This window comes from Triturus cristatus, chromosome 2_1, assembly GCF_964204655.1.
Source record: "Triturus cristatus chromosome 2_1, aTriCri1.1, whole genome shotgun sequence".
NCBI classification, from domain to species: domain Eukaryota; kingdom Metazoa; phylum Chordata; class Amphibia; order Caudata; family Salamandridae; genus Triturus; species Triturus cristatus.
The window spans coordinates 735,750,686-735,769,520 of record NC_140581.1 but is presented as its reverse complement, the minus strand read 5'-3'; the positions used below and the strand labels follow the sequence as shown (position 1 = coordinate 735,769,520).

General features: G+C 40.9%; 1 protein-coding gene across 2 annotated transcripts in view; it reads right to left on the bottom strand.

The window, feature by feature from the left end:
• The window catches only part of SNCAIP (synuclein alpha interacting protein), a 364,836-nt gene that overhangs the window by 84,891 nt on the left and 261,110 nt on the right, over positions 1-18,835 (bottom strand). For both annotated transcript variants that reach the window (XM_085632668.1, XM_085632669.1), the window contains exons 9-10: positions 14,445-14,614; positions 6,018-6,110 (exon numbers count right to left, since the gene is read on the bottom strand). In XM_085632668.1, the coding sequence (XP_085488794.1) occupies positions 6,018-6,110; positions 14,445-14,614 (263 nt within the window). The remainder of the gene's footprint in view (positions 1-6,017; positions 6,111-14,444; positions 14,615-18,835) is intronic.

The following is an 18,835-nucleotide window of genomic DNA, read 5'->3' as shown; positions in this document are numbered from 1 at the left end:
TGTCTTGAAAAGACATAGGAGTGCCGGAGACCTCTTGAACAGAGGACTGACTTTCCCCCTGCACAGCTAATTCAGGGAGCTTGGCAAATCTGATTTTCCTCCCAATTTTATTTTTATCCCATGTGCTTTAGCTTGTTTTTTTCTGTTTCTGACACCTGGATACTGCGAATATTAAAGTGTTATCAAGACAGTAATTTTTTTTTTTTTAACAGACCTAGCACTGACAACCTAAATCATACTATCTGTTTCATTGTTTAAGTTGAACTTACTCAAAATGTGGGGAGTTTACATCAAGATTCGAATCAGCCATTTTCTCAAACCTGGAACTCTCAACAGTGGGCAAAGACTCCTTATATATGGATTTATTATGAATCTGAAATCGCAATTGTCAATGGGTCATTTTTCAAAACCGAAGATCTTGAGCAACAGAGCTTGCACCTCAAAATATGGCCAAGTGACACCAGAAGACCAGTGAAGACCAGTTCCTAATAGGCAAGAGATCTTTAGAGTCCGATTTACAATTACTTGAGGACTTATCCCAAGTGCTTTTAAAGTCACTGAGAACATCAACAATAAATACTCTTGGGCTATTAATTGGTTATTGGTTAATTTCAACAATGAAGATAAGACTGAGTGTATCGATATCATCATGCTGGAAATTTGTGGATCCATTATGTAAGGTTGCAGCACGTTATCAGGTTGAGAAAAAAGAATCCCTACATTCCAGGATTGATGCAAGCTTCATTAGGAGTTGATGGGAGGAGAGAGAATCCTCCATACAAAGATCAGATTCTTCAGGAGCATCATATTTTAATTGTGCCCCCAAGTCATCAGAATATTTATGTGATCTATTGAGGCCATTCATGTAATTCAAAAGTGGCAAAGAGGTGGTCCTTGTCCTCAATAGTTCATTCAAATTCAAAGGTGAGGATTTCATCAAAGAACTGTCCAACAACCCATTTCCCCCCTATGATTTCTCGTTGAGGAGATGAAGATTTAAAGTGCTGTATTGCAACATTATCTAATTGCGACAATATCTCTTTAGGGAACCAGGTCTCGGGCCCAATCACTAAAGACTAACCTTGATTTCTACTTACAAGAGAAGAAATAAAAGTCTGGAATAGTTCTGCTCTTCTGGGTGGAAATAGTTCTTGAAACCTCTTGGGAAGCTACAGTGGACCCTGGCTGCTCCAAACTAGAGGTCTGACATGAAATAGTGCAATTCCGTAGTTCTCTAGTGCACAGAGTCACTCCTGTGGGCCCAAATAAAGAGCCATAGCAATCCAAGCAGCCTCACCAGCCCCGATGACAGAAACATGTAGGATTGACAAAAACTGCGCAAAGTCTATATTAATAACTGATTAACGCAGTATTCTAAGAGAGTTAAAGGCAAATCTCATTTAATATCCAGAAAAACTAGCAGGAGTCAACAAAGCAAAGTAAAGTGCGCCAGAGACACGCAAACCTTCATTAAATGAGGAGACAGAGCTTAGATCATACTATGGGGTCTTGGAGACACCACCCTACTGGACTGCTAACTCTCCCTCGTTCCACCCACACATCCTCGATGGATAAGGGGCCAAGTAAGCAGGCCAAGCTGGCAGAACCAGGTTAGTCGCAATGCCCCAATCCCCTTCGGAACAAAAAGATAAAGTGAGGATTCAAAACCTGCACCTCCTACTGCCTGGCGCCTTTGCCACACTTAACAGTTCCAAACCAATACCCTACAGGCTATCTGAACTGTAGAGAGCTCTTAGGGCTAGCCTTAATCCCAAGAATGGCATTAGGGGCAAAACTGCAAGTAGGCCTCACAATGTCCACCACCTCCAATCCCGACTTGGTACCATTCTCCAATGGGTACTGTAGATATTGATATAGATATATATCAACAGTAAAACATACAGAAATCCGGGCGACCCCACTAACCTGATAAAACACTGTTGCCACCTGCTAGCACAGCTGAGTAAGGCGATGAGGAGCAAGCACACCAAATAGAAGTCCAATAAGTTACTCTTCCAAGGACTTATAGGGAGGCAGTGCAAGTAACAATAACGGCACGAAACCAGAAGTTTTTTTCCGAATCCTCACTACGTCCTTCCTACCATGCTATGCCATGATGGTACATCTCCTTTGGCCTCTTAGCGGGGCAGCGCTGTGGATTCCAACCGCACTGGGACCTAAGCTGGCCGCTTCTGCAAACGCAGCCCTCAACCCTACACTGGCATTCTAACACACCTGGGAACGCCTGTTCATCCATTCACAGCTCCTTTTGCTACACCGGCTCCTGCCGGACCCTCTGCTGGAGCCTGCCCGAGTTACTGGTTACCATTCCACGTGCCGCTTCAGCAAACACCCGCCCCCTCTCCCGCTGCTCTCTGTGCTCATCACTCACTTGGTATGAAGTTCCTCTTCTTCCTGTCCTGTTCCTCAGTATGTCCCTGACGACGCTCCATGTGGGGCCAGCTCAGATCCCAACAGGTTACTGGAGGCAGTAATGGGAAACAAGCTAACTGCATTAGAAGTGCTTGGGGGGGGAACTTCAAAAGTAAACCCTTTCAAATATACACAAATAGCACTCTTCAACAACTGCACAAGTGCAAACAAGAACTACAAGTGCTAGGAGCATCATGCGTGCACACTAACTCCTAAAGTCCGCATGGTAACACCTGCAAGAAATGTCATTAGTACCTATGATGATGGCTAATGGTGCTTTTGGTGGGATGAGGTGAATGGCTGATGGTGGCTCCACATTCATATCTCAAGAATAAACAGAAGGCAACAAAGGAGAAAGGAGATCCTTTCAACTTATAGAAGTACTCCAGGACCTAGAGTTGGAGAAAACTAGCTCAATAGTACCTCTGCTCACACAAGGTGAGAGCTAAATTATGTCAATTCTGCAAGAGGTGCAGAAATTCACAAAGTACTTAGTGTGGAGAATGGCCTTATTGGAAGAAGCTTAACTCCATGAGAGGTTTCATTGCTAAGATGAAGTTAGGGCCCGCTTAGACCTCGTAGACACAGAAATGGAGAAGCAGTTGCAACAATGGGAAGACAGGTCACAGAGGAGCCAACAATTAGAGAACCTGGACGGGAACTACTACTATGATTACGACTACTCTTATTAATACTATTGGCTTATTTTAGACAGAATTTAAGAATTTGGAGAGCAAAGCAAGTTGCTTAGCAATGTGCAGTTTTTTTCTTTTTTTAACTCTTATACATGAAGGCAGCAACCAAGTGATTATTAAAAAGATAACATGAAGGATGCCATTGCAGAGAAAAACAATAAATAGAATGGCTGCGAAGAACAGACACATTTTAAAGGGCGATTTAACGGTAAGCATATTCTCAGACCAGAGACATGGGACTCTGATGTGGAAGGAGGAGCTTGAAATGATGAAGAACATTTGACCTAGCCTGTGAGGTCACAATGTGGTTTTCAGCAGGACTGAGTGCTTGTGTGAAGGGGAAAATTATCATGTTCTCTTATCCCAGTGCAGTTAAAGAATATCTGAATGCAGAGCGAGTTGCTTGAATACCTACACTGTATTGGTACTATATTTTTAAACTAAGGTGATAAAGTAATTCTGTCTCTCTCTCTGAGCCATATGGTATTGATGATCTATGTTTATCAGACGATTTTTTTTAAATGTATACCGAGCTTTTTTTGGAGATATTTATGTCAGGATTTCTGTGGTGTTACATATTGATAACTGGGCCTGCAGTAAGGTCATTTTGGCTCTTCATTAAAAAAAAAACATTAAAGGAAACCAATGGATTTTAATCCCCTCAGAAACTAAACAAGCCTATTTTGTAAAAGGGGCCATGACTTTTTTTTAATGCATGAATCATTGTTCTTAAAGGTGTGCATGCGGAACCATACCGTGACGCTGCTAGCTCTAATGACAAGCAATGAGACAACGGACCTATCTGCATGGTACTGTGATGCTGTGCCCCCTGGACAGCCCTGTGTGGTTTTCTCCCCATGATCGTGACAATCCTTCCATGAGGTTCTCCCTTTAACTGTATCTTTGTTACTTTGTAGAAGTGCCTATTTTTTTTTGGGGGGGGGGGTGTACAAGTGAGCGATGGAGCACATTAAACTCCACCTTTGCGTGCTTCAGAGGATGGTGGTCGCCAATTTGCAGGGTTGAGGTTCTCTTTGTAGACATGACATGTCCCTGAGTAGGTATCTGGCCTCCCTCCCTACAACTAGATAAACTTGGTGGGTGGAGGGAGGTGGCCAGTACCAGCATTTCATATTCATTTATCAGTGAATTCCACCATCCCCTTTTTAGGTGTCGCCTGCACAGCGCTTGCGTGGTGTTTGAGAAATGTATTGCTTTAAATATAAACTTAAAAAGGACTTGCATCCCGCCTCTCCTCTTTCCTGGCTTCTCATTGGTTCCTGTGCGTGACACTTACCTTTCCTCCATTTCTATTGGCTGTAGCATATTTTCCTGCATTTACCAATGCTTGCTCCTTTGTTTGCTTCTCTGATCAGTTTACCGCTGCCAAGATACTGTTAACATCCGCTTTGGTGGAACTATATTTTCATAAAGTTTTACCTTTTACTATTGCCGCATATTTATATAACAAATTATCACCTGGAGAGATTAAGTGATTTGCATAGAATCACAGGCTGTTGCACGGCGCCCCCAAACTCGAACTGGGATCCCCAGCTCCCCTGGCTGCTGCACTACATCTTCTTCACTCCCGTGTTATCTGCCAGGGAGCTCTTTCATTCTACTCCCGGACGATGATTGATAAAAACAGCTCTATATTCCGATGCATTACCAATGCTTGTTCTCTTAGTGACCAACATCCCCTTGAGAAATAGTTGCCAGGTGCAGCCATTACACATTCTCATTATCCAGTCTAAATCAGTGGCAGGATGGTCACCAGGACAGAGTTTGCAAACAAACAAAAAAGAAAAACTTGACATACCATAGAGAAAATACTCCCCCAAGACTGAAAGCGCCTTTGAACTTTTAAATGTGGCAGACTCCGTGGCTAATAGAAAGAATGTTGCCTTGGCCACCAGAGAGGTGTTAAGTAATGGTCTAGGTAGCCAGCATTTTGTTCTATATTTTGACTCATCACAGAGCAGGCCCTATACACCAGAAACGGGCAAAACGACAGGTGAGATAGGAGTGGAACTGCTACTTCTATGCCATGTGCCCTACAAGTTGGGCCCATCTCTTGGGAGACAAAATCTCTGACTAGTTGGTCAGCTCTCCCTTTGAGGTTAGATCTGGCTTTCCAAATGTCATCATTCTAAATATACAACATAGTTTTAAGATGAAAAAGTCGAGCAGAGTAAATTGGAATTAGGGCTCCCGATTTTATGGTATTTATATTTTGGCATTTCCGTCTGTATTTATCCATATTTATTTTGTGCTAATTTTACCTGTATTTATCCATATTTATTTTAGGTATTGTGAAAAAATTAAACTGAAATGTGTATATTTATGCATTTATTTTACCAGTTTATGTGCACTCGTGCCTGAACGCCTGACAGGTTTCAATAATCTATACACACTCAACTGGTAAAATATGCACTAGTAAAAAAGATATGTAAATTTCAGTAGAAAGGTTGTGCAAAACTACTACTGTTTAAGACTCTTTACTAAAATTCCTATATTACTTTTATCCCCGTGCCTGTCAATCCGGACAGCTATTGGCCTGGCAATCATGACTGACAACATTTAGAATCACTCAAAAACAACCCAATATCCGTTTTAATCCACATTTAAAAATAAATACAGGCAGAGAAATAAATGTTTTTCTGTCTGTATTTATCTGTAAAAATCAGTAGAAATGGAAAACAGGGAGCCTTAATTGTAATATACTGACGTGATAGAAGCATCCATACAATACATCAAGTCAAGTAACTGTTGCTGTTTGGTACTACATGTAGACAAATGTCTGTAACTGAAATCAAGCAAAAACATTTAAAACATTGAACTATATTTCAACTGCACTGTTGCGGTGAAGTACATGTTTGACAACTCTACCTGGGAGACGTTGGTAATGACGCGCACTCAGATTTCTGGGCTTCTAAAAGATGCTGGAGCTGGTTCTGCAAAGTCGCACGTTCGGTCGTCTGCCTGTGGAAAATATTAGATTATCTTTAACGAGCGTAAGTAAAAGTAAGCTGGATATGGTGCAAATGAAATCAGGATTTATTTTCGAAATTGAATGTGCGGCATTAAATCCCTAATTTCAGCCAAAGAATCAAAACAATAGAGCTAAATTACGAGGATAAAAAAAATGCTAATCCAGCTCTACTCTACTTTTAGATTTTTAAAAAGGCATTATCTCACTTATTGTATTAAGAATGGTTTTAATTAAACTGACAAAATAAGCTAACTAATGTGTGGCATTAAAAAGACTACCATTTTTTTAATGTTTTAAAGATACTAGGGGGAACAGTGAACAGTGTAATGAAAGATTCTATATAACGAAAGACATAAATCGGATGTTAACTATGCCAAATTTCTTGCCCCCTTTTCCAGACCACCTTGGGCTGCACAAAGGTACAGCTGAATTCTCAAAAGATTAGCTATGTCTCTCTAGTGATGTGGCAGAGCAAGTCTGAAGTAAAAAGTACAGACACCATCATGGAAATTCCTAGAATCTGAATACACACAAAGTGCTTGGGTGTACAAAGTACTTAGAGAGACAATTATCTAAGTTTGCAAAATCTCCTTACCTATTGGCTCAAAAATAGATACCTAGAACCTAGGAATTAATCCATCTGCCCACTTTTACATTCAGATGCCTATACTTTCATTTTTCCATTCACCCAAGCACACATACATTCATCCATCTACCCATCCGTTCATCCATCCATACCCAGTCACCCTATGCTCAGACATACATTCATTATCAACCCACCAACTCGCATGCATCTATCCACCCACCAACCCATTGCAACCAAAATTGGAAGTATCTAAAATGACAACTGAAAAGAAATTAGACTACTCTGCAAGAATCAAACACTACTGGTACTGTGCATGTGACGAGACGAAAAAAGTAGGAAGAACTTAACTGAATTATGGAGGTATTAGAGTACGCTACAAAATGCAGCTGAGAATTCAGGAACTTTATAACTATGGACGCTTTGAGTTCCGTAATCAGAAAAAGTTGTCTAATTCCTTTTTACTTGAAAATTGAGCTACTCTCTGTTTAGTCTAACTTGATGACCAAGTGACTAGCTATGTAAAACTTTTTCCTCATGGCCTCACCTCCTCTGCTTTTAACTAGGCTAAGATTTTCTGCTTGCAATACTTTTGTAGAGAACCGTGTGCTCATGCGATGACCCGTAATTGACAGAAGGATTGATACACAGTTGACGATCATGGCTCCAAAGGCTTTTTTGATCATAACAATTTTTTGGTAAGTTCTGATAAAAATTAACACGGACATCCACAATCCTCTTTTTATCTTCAGGAGCATTTAAAACGTCATTATTAAATCGCCACCTTTTAGGCACCGGTTCGTTATGACATCCTGCCAATTTAAGACTAATGCCCGAGTAAACCTGGGGGCTATATCAGAGAGTTCAATTAGTCGTATGTGTGAACCTGAGATAAGAATATAATCTATCCTGGTGTAAGAGTTATGCGGTGTAGAGTAAAAAGTAAAATCTCTTGTGTCAGGATGTTGGAGGCGCCATGCGTCTTTGAGGTTAAATTTAGTATGGCGTGAGAGCTCGTAGGATGGTAATGACAGGTTGATTGTCTATCGATTATCGGGTCTAATGGAATGTTAAAATCTCCTGCTACTACAATGAGATCCTCCTGAGGAAGACCTTCTAGGGCGTTAGATACATTAGTTCAAAAGTTCGGGTCATCAGAGTTAGGACTATAGATATTTACGACATGGATTAGATCCTCTCCCTTCCTCAAGTGAGTCACCAAAGGTCTGCCATCATTGTCATGTGTCTGTGATTACAACAAATTATTAGATTTTTTTTTTTTTATATCAATGTGATAACTAGGGGTGGGCGGAATTTGCGGAATTAACCTTCGCAAATTATCGCGAGAATGTTTAAAATTATCGCAAACAAGCAGAAATATCGCGAAGATGCGGAAGTTTTTTTCCGGCATGTTCGCGCGATTTTCTGCATGGTTGCGGGCCGCCAACTTACCCATGTGGCTGCTTGCGGGCGCGGCCATCTTGTTTTGAGTTGTTCTCGCGGTGCATGATCGCGAGAAGAAAGACGTGATCGCGCGACGCATGACGTCACTGCGGGCGCGAACTGTCGCGAGACAGCGCAAATGGCTAAAAACAATACAACATCTCATGGAGAACGCGACCGGATCAAGAAAACTTGTCGGCGAACGCAGGGATTCAGGTAAGGCGATCGCGCGCGCGCGAGAATGTATCATTTTACAGCGCGAGCAAGAAACAAATTATCGCCAAGCTGCGGAAACCGGAATTTTTGACATTTTCGCGCTCTCCGCGGAACGCAAAAATGTCAAATTATCGCAATTTCCGCGAACGGAACGAAATTTTTGCCCAGGCCTAGTGATAACACCTCCGTTTTGTCAGACGGGGAACAAGCCATTTGCGAAACCCAGTTGCATCTAATAAGGTTAGTGTCATCTTTTGACAGGTTTGTCTCTTGAAGCATTATGACATCGCCTTTAGTTTTAGACAAATAATCAAGAATTTTTTTGACGTTTAATAGGGTGGTTAAGTCCTTTAACATTTAAGGACACTATGTTAAGGTCTTCAGTTAGTTTATGCGTCGTATTATGAGACATCGCATAAAAATACGTATTGCTGGTGTCGCAAGGGTATAAACAAAAGTACCATTGCTGGCCACATGAAGAGGAATGTAAAATGAGAATGTAATTGATAACTTGTATTAGTGAACATTTCGAACGCAACATTTGGGTCCATCGCATCAAGAAGAGCTAAACATATCAGATACTCTTGTGCAGTAAGCTCTAGAGAACTAAGCGGAGAAAGATTCAGATGAGGAGATAAGATTAGAAAAGAGACAGAGAGGAAGAAGACAAAAAAGAAAAAGATGAAAAATCTGAGAAAACTCAAGGCACAGCTCAAGCCATTGTGAAAAATATCCTGCACTCCTTGTGCTTCCTCAGCCCTCCCCCCAACCCCCCTCCCTTCCCACCCTTCCCTGAATACCTCAAGTGTAGGAGGTGCGACGGCAGGAGCGTCAAACCGTCTCTCGGAGACAAACCAAGTAGATTAACTTGTATCACAATTCTCCCAGTGTCATACAGTGACTGACTATATTATAGTACTGACAAAATGACACTCCTTAATAAAGGGGATTATAGGCATATCTATTTTCATTGTACATAAACATATACCTTGAAAAAGTAGAGTATTTTTACACAATACAAGAACAAAGATTTGAAAAGTTTGAAATAGAAAGGGATCAGCAACTGATTCATTATTGATTATACAATCCAATAACATATTCCATTGCATACAACTAGCAACATCAATACACAGAGTAATTACCAACTTTTAAACCGGAAATGGAGATTATTTCCTTTTGTTGATGGAAGATTGTGAAGTGTTCATGTCTTGAGTGGGGGGGCCTTCCAGATAGTTCGCAAGATCCCTGGGATCATTGAAATAAAGGTGTCTGCCATTGACCATGATTCTGAACTTGGTTGGACGAACAAAGGAGAACTAAATATTTTTATCCCTCAATTTGTCACGTAAGCGAAGGAACCCCTTCCTGATGTCGACAGTGCACTTACAGTAATCTTGCGTGAAGATCATTTTGTGATCGCTCCAAATAAGTTGACGGTTCTTGCGAGCATGGGAGAGGATAGCTTCTGTATGTTGGTATCGCAGAGGCTTGCATATGATAGGCCGGGTTGTTTGTCTTGAGGAGGATTTACATGTTGGAATTCTATGCGCACGGTCTAGTTCCAAGCGTTTGTCGAAGGTTATGCCAATAAATTTAGGAATCCAATCTTCAAGGAAGGCTATGCATAAACCCGTAGAGTCTTCCGAACCCTCCGGGACACCAAGAATTTGGATGTTGCCTCTCCGATTGCGATCTTCAAGCTCGGCCGTCTGTCCTAACAGTGTGGATGTCAGGTTCCGACTATCTTAGACATAATAACATTATGTAAACCAACGTAAACACCCATTGGGATGCGCTAAAAGCCACCATCAGGGGAATAATAATTGACATCAAGTCAAAAATAAATAAACGTATGAATCGGGGACTAATCCAACTGGAACGAGAGATTAAAAACTTAGAATCTTCCCACTTTACATCATTACTTGATACTCACATTATTAACACAGAAGAAATATGAAAACAATAAGATATTAAATGAGCGGGCAGGTATATGGATCAATAAATGCAAAACACTTGACTTATGTGAAGCAAATAAGGCAGGAAAATTGCTTGCTTTCTACCTTAAACATAAACAAAACCAACACGTTATCTCGTCTATCAAAGACTCTAATAATCAAACTCATACAAAACATAAAGACATCCTCAATACCTTTAAAACATTTTATCAAGAACTGTAAACGAATGATCAGAATTTTAATCTGATGGAATGTAACAAATATCTAAATAGGCTCAAGTTACCTCAACTTACTGAAGAAGACACAATTATGTTAGGGCAAGAAATTATTTCAGAAATCGAAAAATCAGTCAAAACGTTGAAAGATGGCCCCTGGTCCGGATGGATTTACGGCTTCGCTCTACAAGGCTTTTTTAGATCAACTAAAACAAACTACGAAATGAGTTTTTAATCATATTGCTACTACAGGGACGACGTCAGACTCCATGTCTGAAGATAATATAATAGTCATACCGAAAGAAGGGAAGGACCCGACTCTGCTGATAAATTATAGACCTATATCCCTTATCAATGTGGATTGCAAAATCCACGCAAAAATTCTTACTGTCAGACTCAACTCTGTACTTCCAAAATTGATATGCAACTCTCAAGTCGGATTCCTTCGCACCCACATGTCTAACGATAATACACGCTTGTTATGTCACATTCTAGAATCTGCCGCAACCAAAACAGAGCCATCCATCGCAATCACACTAGATACCGAGAAGCCCTTTGGCAGGGTCTCCTGGGCTTTTTTAGACCGGTGCTTGCATTCGTTCAACCTAGGCGTGGCTTACATCAATATGGTTATGTCTCTTTATTAGAAACCATCGGCCCGTATTGCTGTTAACGGCTCCCTATCTGAATCCTTTTCTCTTCACCAGGGTACCAGACAGGGATGTCCATGGTCTCCTTCTGTGTTCCTATTGGCACTGGAACCCCTTATCCAGGATATTAAACTAAACTCGAACATTAAGGGGGTCGACATAAATGGCATTTGAATTAAATTAGCCGCTTATGCAGACGATATCTTGATAGTGACAGAACAACCGGACACATCAATTGCAGCCCTGATGGATACAATCACGGTATATTCCGTTCACTCTGTGTATAAACTTAACAGAGATAAATCAGAAGTTAAACCTTTAAATGTACATTGCACTCCTGAGCTTTTGGGGAAATCTGGTCTAATGTGGCAATCAGGTTATAATAAATATTTGGGAATCAAATTTGATAACATTATAGACACTCTGCACCCGAATGACAAATTAACACTAGATAAAATCAAAAAACTTCTGGACTCATGGTCTCCGAAATTTATCACATAGTGGGGGAGAATTGAAACTATAAAAATGATGGTCACCCCTTTAGTTAATTATCTTATCGGTATGCTACCGCTTTTCTTGACAGACGACTTTCATCATAAGCTGGATATCCTTCTCACTAAATTCCTTTGGCGAGGGAAAAGAGAACGGATCAGCATTAAAAAACTACGGCTTGACAAATCATTGGGTGGTGTGAATCTTGCAGATTTTAGATTATAACAGTTTGCTTTTCTAGCAAAACAAGGCTTATATTGGATCTCGCCCCCCTGCTGATTACAGACCTGTGTGGTTGGAAGTAGAGAAAGCTATCCTTAACAATTTGAACCCTTTTTCATTCCTTAAAACCAATCGCCTTCATCCAGCTAGCTCCAAGTCTATTTTTAGGAATACCAAACTAGCACTCTTATAGACAGATAAACACTTGGAGATCAGTATTAAAGGTTCTAAATTGGAATCATTATGGTACAATAGTGGAATACTCTACAAAGGCAAAAGCCTAACCGTCGACACTTGGGTTAAGAATGGTGTCTTTTTCCCTTGTCAGCAGAAGGATGCCTCATACCCAGTTACGTTTTCAGACCTACAAACTAGATATAATTTAGCCGATATTAAACTTTACAACTTTCTGAAAGTAAAAGCTGCTATGTCAAAATCCAACTTATCCACTAAACAACCATCATTGCCATTGTTGGTGTCGAAAATAAACAAATTAGGTCACCAGGTTTCCCAGATATATAAACTCCTCCGTCCCAAAACCGCGAACCTCAATAATAAGACTGTAACATACTGGGATCTACACTCTTCAGTTCCACTATCCGAACCATTATGGTCTACACTATGGAACTCTGTCTCACACAATAAGATATCTCCAGTGCTTTCTCAAACCAAATATTGGCTTTTACATTTAGCCTTCTTGACTCCTGCCCGATTATTTTCTTTAGGGATTTGGGACGATGCTTCATGTTGGAACTGTAACCAAGAAACAGGGGACTTTGCCCATCTTATCCTGCAGTGTTCGGCTGTGAAGTCTTTCTGGGATAGGATTTTTGAATTCTTATCTGAGTTGTTTAAGTGTACATTGGTTAAAGAATTCTCTACCCTACCAATGGCTTTTTTAAGGGTAGACTTAGACTCTGATTCTGAAAAAGCTCTCCTCGATCTTCTATTAACTTCTGCTGTGAAAATGATTCTTACCAACTGGAAAGACACTAGCAAGACTTCCTATCAGAGTTGGTTAAATCGGATTACTCACCTCAGGGGTGCAGACAACATTGCTTTACAAAACTCTCCTTGGAAACCCTCATCCAGACAGATGTGGAACTCGTTGGACAATTATTTTGACTCTCATAAACCGCCGTGAGATTGTAACCAACCCTGCTCTATAATCTTGATTTATTCCCTATGAACAGGTTGTATTATTCTTATGCTACATAGTACATATGTCGTTAATGGATTACTCTTGGGCCTACAACTGCATAGAAAATTTGCGGTCTCTCCTTCCATTTTTTCGCTCATTTCTATTTCTCTTTCTTCATCTTAATCTTCTCTCTTTTTCTAGATCTCTAGAGGTTAGCTCCATTATGTTATCATTGTGACAATCTTTTCATATTATGCTATTATAAGTGAACCTTTTGTATTTACATGCTGTATTAACCTTGATAAGAGGTTCATTCTGGTGTTTTCTTTTGTTCTTATTTTCTTTTCTCTTTTTTGTAAAACCAATAAAACATTTGAACTAAAAAAAAAAATCCACCACTTGGATCAACAGAAAAAAAAAAGAAAAAAAAGAATGAACATTGACCGGACACCATACAAAATGTAATCAATGAGGAAAAACCCACTGCCTGAAAATGGTTTACAGAAAAGCTATACGTCAAGGATAAAAGAAAGGAACTCTAAAATCACATCCCCCAGTGTGCTAAGAGCCAAGAAGCAGCACATGCTAAAAACACTGATACCCAGCGAACATCGTTATTATAACAATTGTATCAAATTTATTATAACAATTCTCAAGGAATAAAATAGACACTTAATAAACCTTCAATTAATATTCCACAAAATGGTGCTGTTCCTTTCTTTTATCCGTGACGTATAGATTTTCTGTAAACCATTTTCAGGCAGTGATTGATTACTTGTGATTTCCCCTGTTCTTCTGCCTAGGCATCCTTTCAGGGGCTCCCTTCCGTGTGATTTTACCATACAAAATTTACTAATAGCTCTCTCGCTGTTCTTATTTGACACATTGTGACTAGTCTTGCTTGCATCGCCTTGCACTGTGTTAACCTTATTTGCACGGAGCATAATATGTTCCCCTTGACAAATGCACTGACTGATGTTGATTGCGACTACATTCTATATAATTAGTTTACATTCAGGTACGTAGCTCATTGTCTCACTGTTGATGTAGTCGCGGATTGTATGCATGGTATAATAAGTTCAACGTATTACTGTTGAAATTTGCTTTAATGATGCCTCGCTGTAACTTTGGCATACACAATCATAAACCATTCTGGGATGATTTTAACTAGTACTGAAAAAGATTCAGTTCCAGGTTACCGGTAGGACAAAGACACCCTCTAAAGGCTACTGAACACCAGCAAGCATGTTAGTTATCACATAATATACAATGGTTTGTCAATGGCATCTCCACATGTGACCATAAAAGACAGAAATAAAAGTCTGCATTATTACTTGAATAAATAGTCACAGCCTGCACCATCAGGCACATACATCATCCCATGGCAGACTGCTTAGTCCAACTTACTCCTTCAGTTGTTTGGTTAACTTCACCACCTGAGAAGCCAGTGACATACACGTTTCCACAACCACCAGGTATCGCGAGCACATGGTGTGCCCCTGACGCTCAGCCGTCTGAGAAGGTTTCTCGCCGCTTTGATTCTGCATCGTAACGTTGGCTCCATACTCCACCAATGTCTATCAAGAAGAGCACAACAAGTCATCACTAAGGAGATACATATTTGTTCATAAATTATTCACTACATAAAAACATAGGATAATATAGTGACAGTATAGACAAAAATATACACACGCAGCTTAAGCATTCTTCTGCCTAGCATGAGAGGTAGAAATCCTAACAAATAGGTGAACAATTGACCTGGTAACTTTAAACGCAACGACAATTCCACCTTATGCGCCAATATCAGACATGTCTCTGCTTACATTACTAGTCCCAAGGCATCGCAATTACGGTGAACTCTGTGGTAGTGGTAACTTCTGAGAATCTTTTCCATCTTGGCTCTTTCTCAGAAGTTGACACCATGACCAATATGATCAACTGGCTAAAATGCTGCCCATTTCTCCTGGACACCTCACACCTCTGTGCCACTCGCACCCACAGTTTTTAATCAGAAAAGAAGCACATTTTTTCACATTCATCTCCCTGTGACTAACTTTAAGATGTGGAAATGTAAATCGTGTAAACATTCTTCAGTGTGCTGGCTAGTACCCGTCCTAATGACATGTTTCCACCCACTGCTTCACCGACGTCAGATCCTCGCTCAGACCCCTCAGACATTCTTCCTGACGCAAGGAACTCCACTGTACCCGTTACCAGGAACATTTCTTTCATTCGATCCATTGCTTCAAGAAACTAGGTGCGCTCGTACTCCGATCAGAGACTTTTTACAGCAGAATACTTCAATGGAGACATCCTCTCTAACTGGCTTTTTATCATTTCTTAGGGAAGGGGGCTTTCTCCCCTTTTCTGCACTTTAAAACCCTCTTTCACACCACCTTCAACTGAAGCTCTCCGGTTTTCTTCCAGCATTGATGGCTGGCAGTGATTGAAGATCGAAGGGAGTTATCCCTCCCGTGTACTATTGTGTCTCTTCTAGGTATTTTTCTTTTGCTTTCCCCGCCTGCATCTAGTTCTCTGCGTTGTCTCCCGATGCACACAGGTATATGTCTAGTAGCATGGTGTGGCATCTGTAAGAATGCATACTTACTAACACCGAGTGCGCAAAGGGACGAACGCATGTGGCCCTCACCATTCCCACTGAGTCAACTGGGAAAATTTCGATATTGCAGACACATGTTGTACAAACTGACTTCTCTGCATACAAATTGAAAGAAAAGGCCCCGTTCGAGGGATGCACCAACATTCCCATAGCTACTGATACAAATATTCGTACATACTCTGTGGCATGAGTGGTTTATTGGAGCAGCACCTATGCCACGCGCACTACCTCCACTGCCTTAAATGTGCTGGGTGCGTTCACTTACACGACAGTGAAGGCACTCAGCTGAAACTAAAAAGAATTCAACACTTGCTGTCAGCTTTAACATTTCCAAGTATGCATTTTTCACTCAGGATGGGGCAGATTTTGCACCAGCTTTTCGGAGGATTTACCACAACTTATTGGCAGAAATAGTGGCAGGCCATGCAGAGCGCCTCTCTTCTCAAACCTTACACTAATTTTATGCTTGAGACAATATTATTTCCTAAATAAAGTTTGTCGGTGGCTTGGAAAGGTGGAACTTTTTTTCATATTCACTGTAGAGTGTAAATGGCATAATACAACAATTATGTTATTCAAACATTATGATAAATAATTCCCATTACCATCATGTGGGTATGTATTTCTTTCTACATCCCCTGCAACCCACTTTAAAGAAATCGTTAAAACAAAATTACCGAAATGAGGAGTACTATTTTGGAGAGACCTTTTAAAAAACACTAAGTTGGCCTAGTTGTTTATATATGGACTACATTATGGAATGTATCCTTTCAGCACAGGTTCTGCAAGATAAAAATTAACTGATGATGTGGAAAAAGCAATTGGATATTGAGGGGCAGATGATGATCGCAATAGTTTTGCTCGCAGAAGCCGAGTCCTGCCATTACAGCGCTGTGAGCTCACAGCATTCCGGCAGCCCAGTTTAGGCCACCCTTCCTTGAAGGTGTCAGAGAAGGAGGTAACGTGGCTGTGCTCTTACAGGTGGACTGAGGAGAACTCTAAAACCTGTTGGCCCGTACACCCAAGACTCCGTCCGGCGTCTTTCCCACTGTGCTTCTGTTAGTCGATTGTTGAGCTGGCACGGTATTAGGAAATAGTGGCCAGGTGCCAGCATCTCAACTTAACCATGACTCATGTTCTGTAACACCATGCGAATGATGTAAATAAATGTTAACTTGACCCTCGAGTCCACTGGAATGAAAACACCGGCTGCCACAAAACTGACATCGTGTAGAAGCCAAACCCCATTCCTGAAGCAGGGTGCGGACAGGTTGACCAATCACAAAGCCAGCAATTCACTTATTACGCTTGTCACGTGTGTGCCACTGGTGGCCTTCACGAAGTCCAACTTGAAAAGACAAAGCATGGGTGTCTATGGGATAGGAGCCTAGGACGGCTGCGAGATGCATCAGGCCTGGACACATATGAGCACAACACTTGAAGCTCGCTGAAAGGTTGCACATTCTGGAAAGACAACAACAGACGGATTCTTTAATTTCAGGATGTGCATCAGGTAATGTGGTACACACCATGTTCTCAAAAATGCTACCCTCAATTTAAAACCTATTTTATCTATTCCACGGCTCAAACCGCAAATTGCTGGAGGTAGCGAAAAAGGTAGTCAGGGTCAGGTCACTTGACTGAAACCTCCCAGGACTCAGTTTGAAGCACATCCAATGTACTTACCCATGTACAGGGCGAAGCATGGATAAAACAAAAGGTTGGGTCCGCACATGTTTCAGCGAGACCCTTGACAGACTGATTTTGTTCCACCTCACCCAGATTAGAAAACAATCTTGATAACTTTTATATCAGACAACATAGAGTCCCACCTCAGCCACTGTCTCTAAGCCGCTGTTTATATTATTGGTCCTTTGTTTCTTTTCGATCTTCCAAAACACAGTATTGAAGAGCCCGGCCAAACCCTTGTCTGTAGAAGAGCTGGAAGGCCCATGACCGAGTCACTTTTATCCCACTGACCTATCCACCGTCTACGGAGCTTGTGTCGTTGTTTCTTCTTCCCGCTTCTCCATTATCTGCCCCTTGTACCAGTTGTTCCCTTTTCCATTTACAATACTAGCATATTTCTGCAAGCTTACTTTTTTATATTGCATTATTCTCTTTTGCTGACAAAAGGTGCACAGCTCAAAGTGCAAATACATATTGAAATTGAGTGGATACCTAAATATTATAGCCAGCAGTAATAGTTTTAAATAAACGAGAGTCTAAAATGGCATGGTTTCTTTCGCTGCCTAGGGATTCCAAACTCTCAAAAATATAAAACGCAATGCCCCAAGTGGATCCGACAGTTTCTGCCTATTAATCGCCACTGCAATTAGTTATTTTCCTGTGTGGCCTTCTTTTCCCAGCAGGAATGGCCATAAACTTGGGGATTTATTATCCTGGTAACAGAGCTGTTCTTTCACTCTGCTTGCAGTATTTCTTTCCCCAGAAGAGGGAGCCCGTGTGACGAGCTCGAGCAGTTAATAGAGCATCACTATCCAAGACGAATAATTTTCACTGTAAAGTTGATATATTTCAAAGAGACATTTTGCACATGATGAATCTTGGTGGATCTGCCGCATGGTGCTAGGAACCGGAAAGGGTATGCATGTCTCAACTCCCAAACTATCATAGCTAACTCGTACAGTAATGGAAATTCCGTCCAGGGCTGAAATGCTCCCTCGGCGATAGGGCAAATCACACTTGAGAGAAACTCATGTACGAAAGCCGGCCCATATCTGTATTCATAACCATACATTAGACATTATATGTCAAAAGGATAGTATAACGATATATTTTGTTTCCATAGTCCCAATCCCAGGTTCCTTCATAAAGCCATCTACTTTGCTAGTTCTTTTCCAGGAAACTAAACGACCTTCAAAATACCCGTCTCCAGTACGGTCAGATGCAAACTGATAACAAGAACTTTTCTTATTCAGAGTTCTGAGCATTATTAATGATTTGGCCACTATGGGGCAGATTACAACTGCACCAGTCCCCCAAGTTCACTAAGACACTAAAATCAATAAAAGTGAAAACTCAGGAGCCACAGATGGAAGAAACACACAGAGTCTTATTTATAGTTTAGGAGGACGTGAAAATCGTTCAATCTCCGGAAAAAAACTCCAAATATGCAAGAAAACACACTGGCTCCACCCTTGGACTTTCATACCAC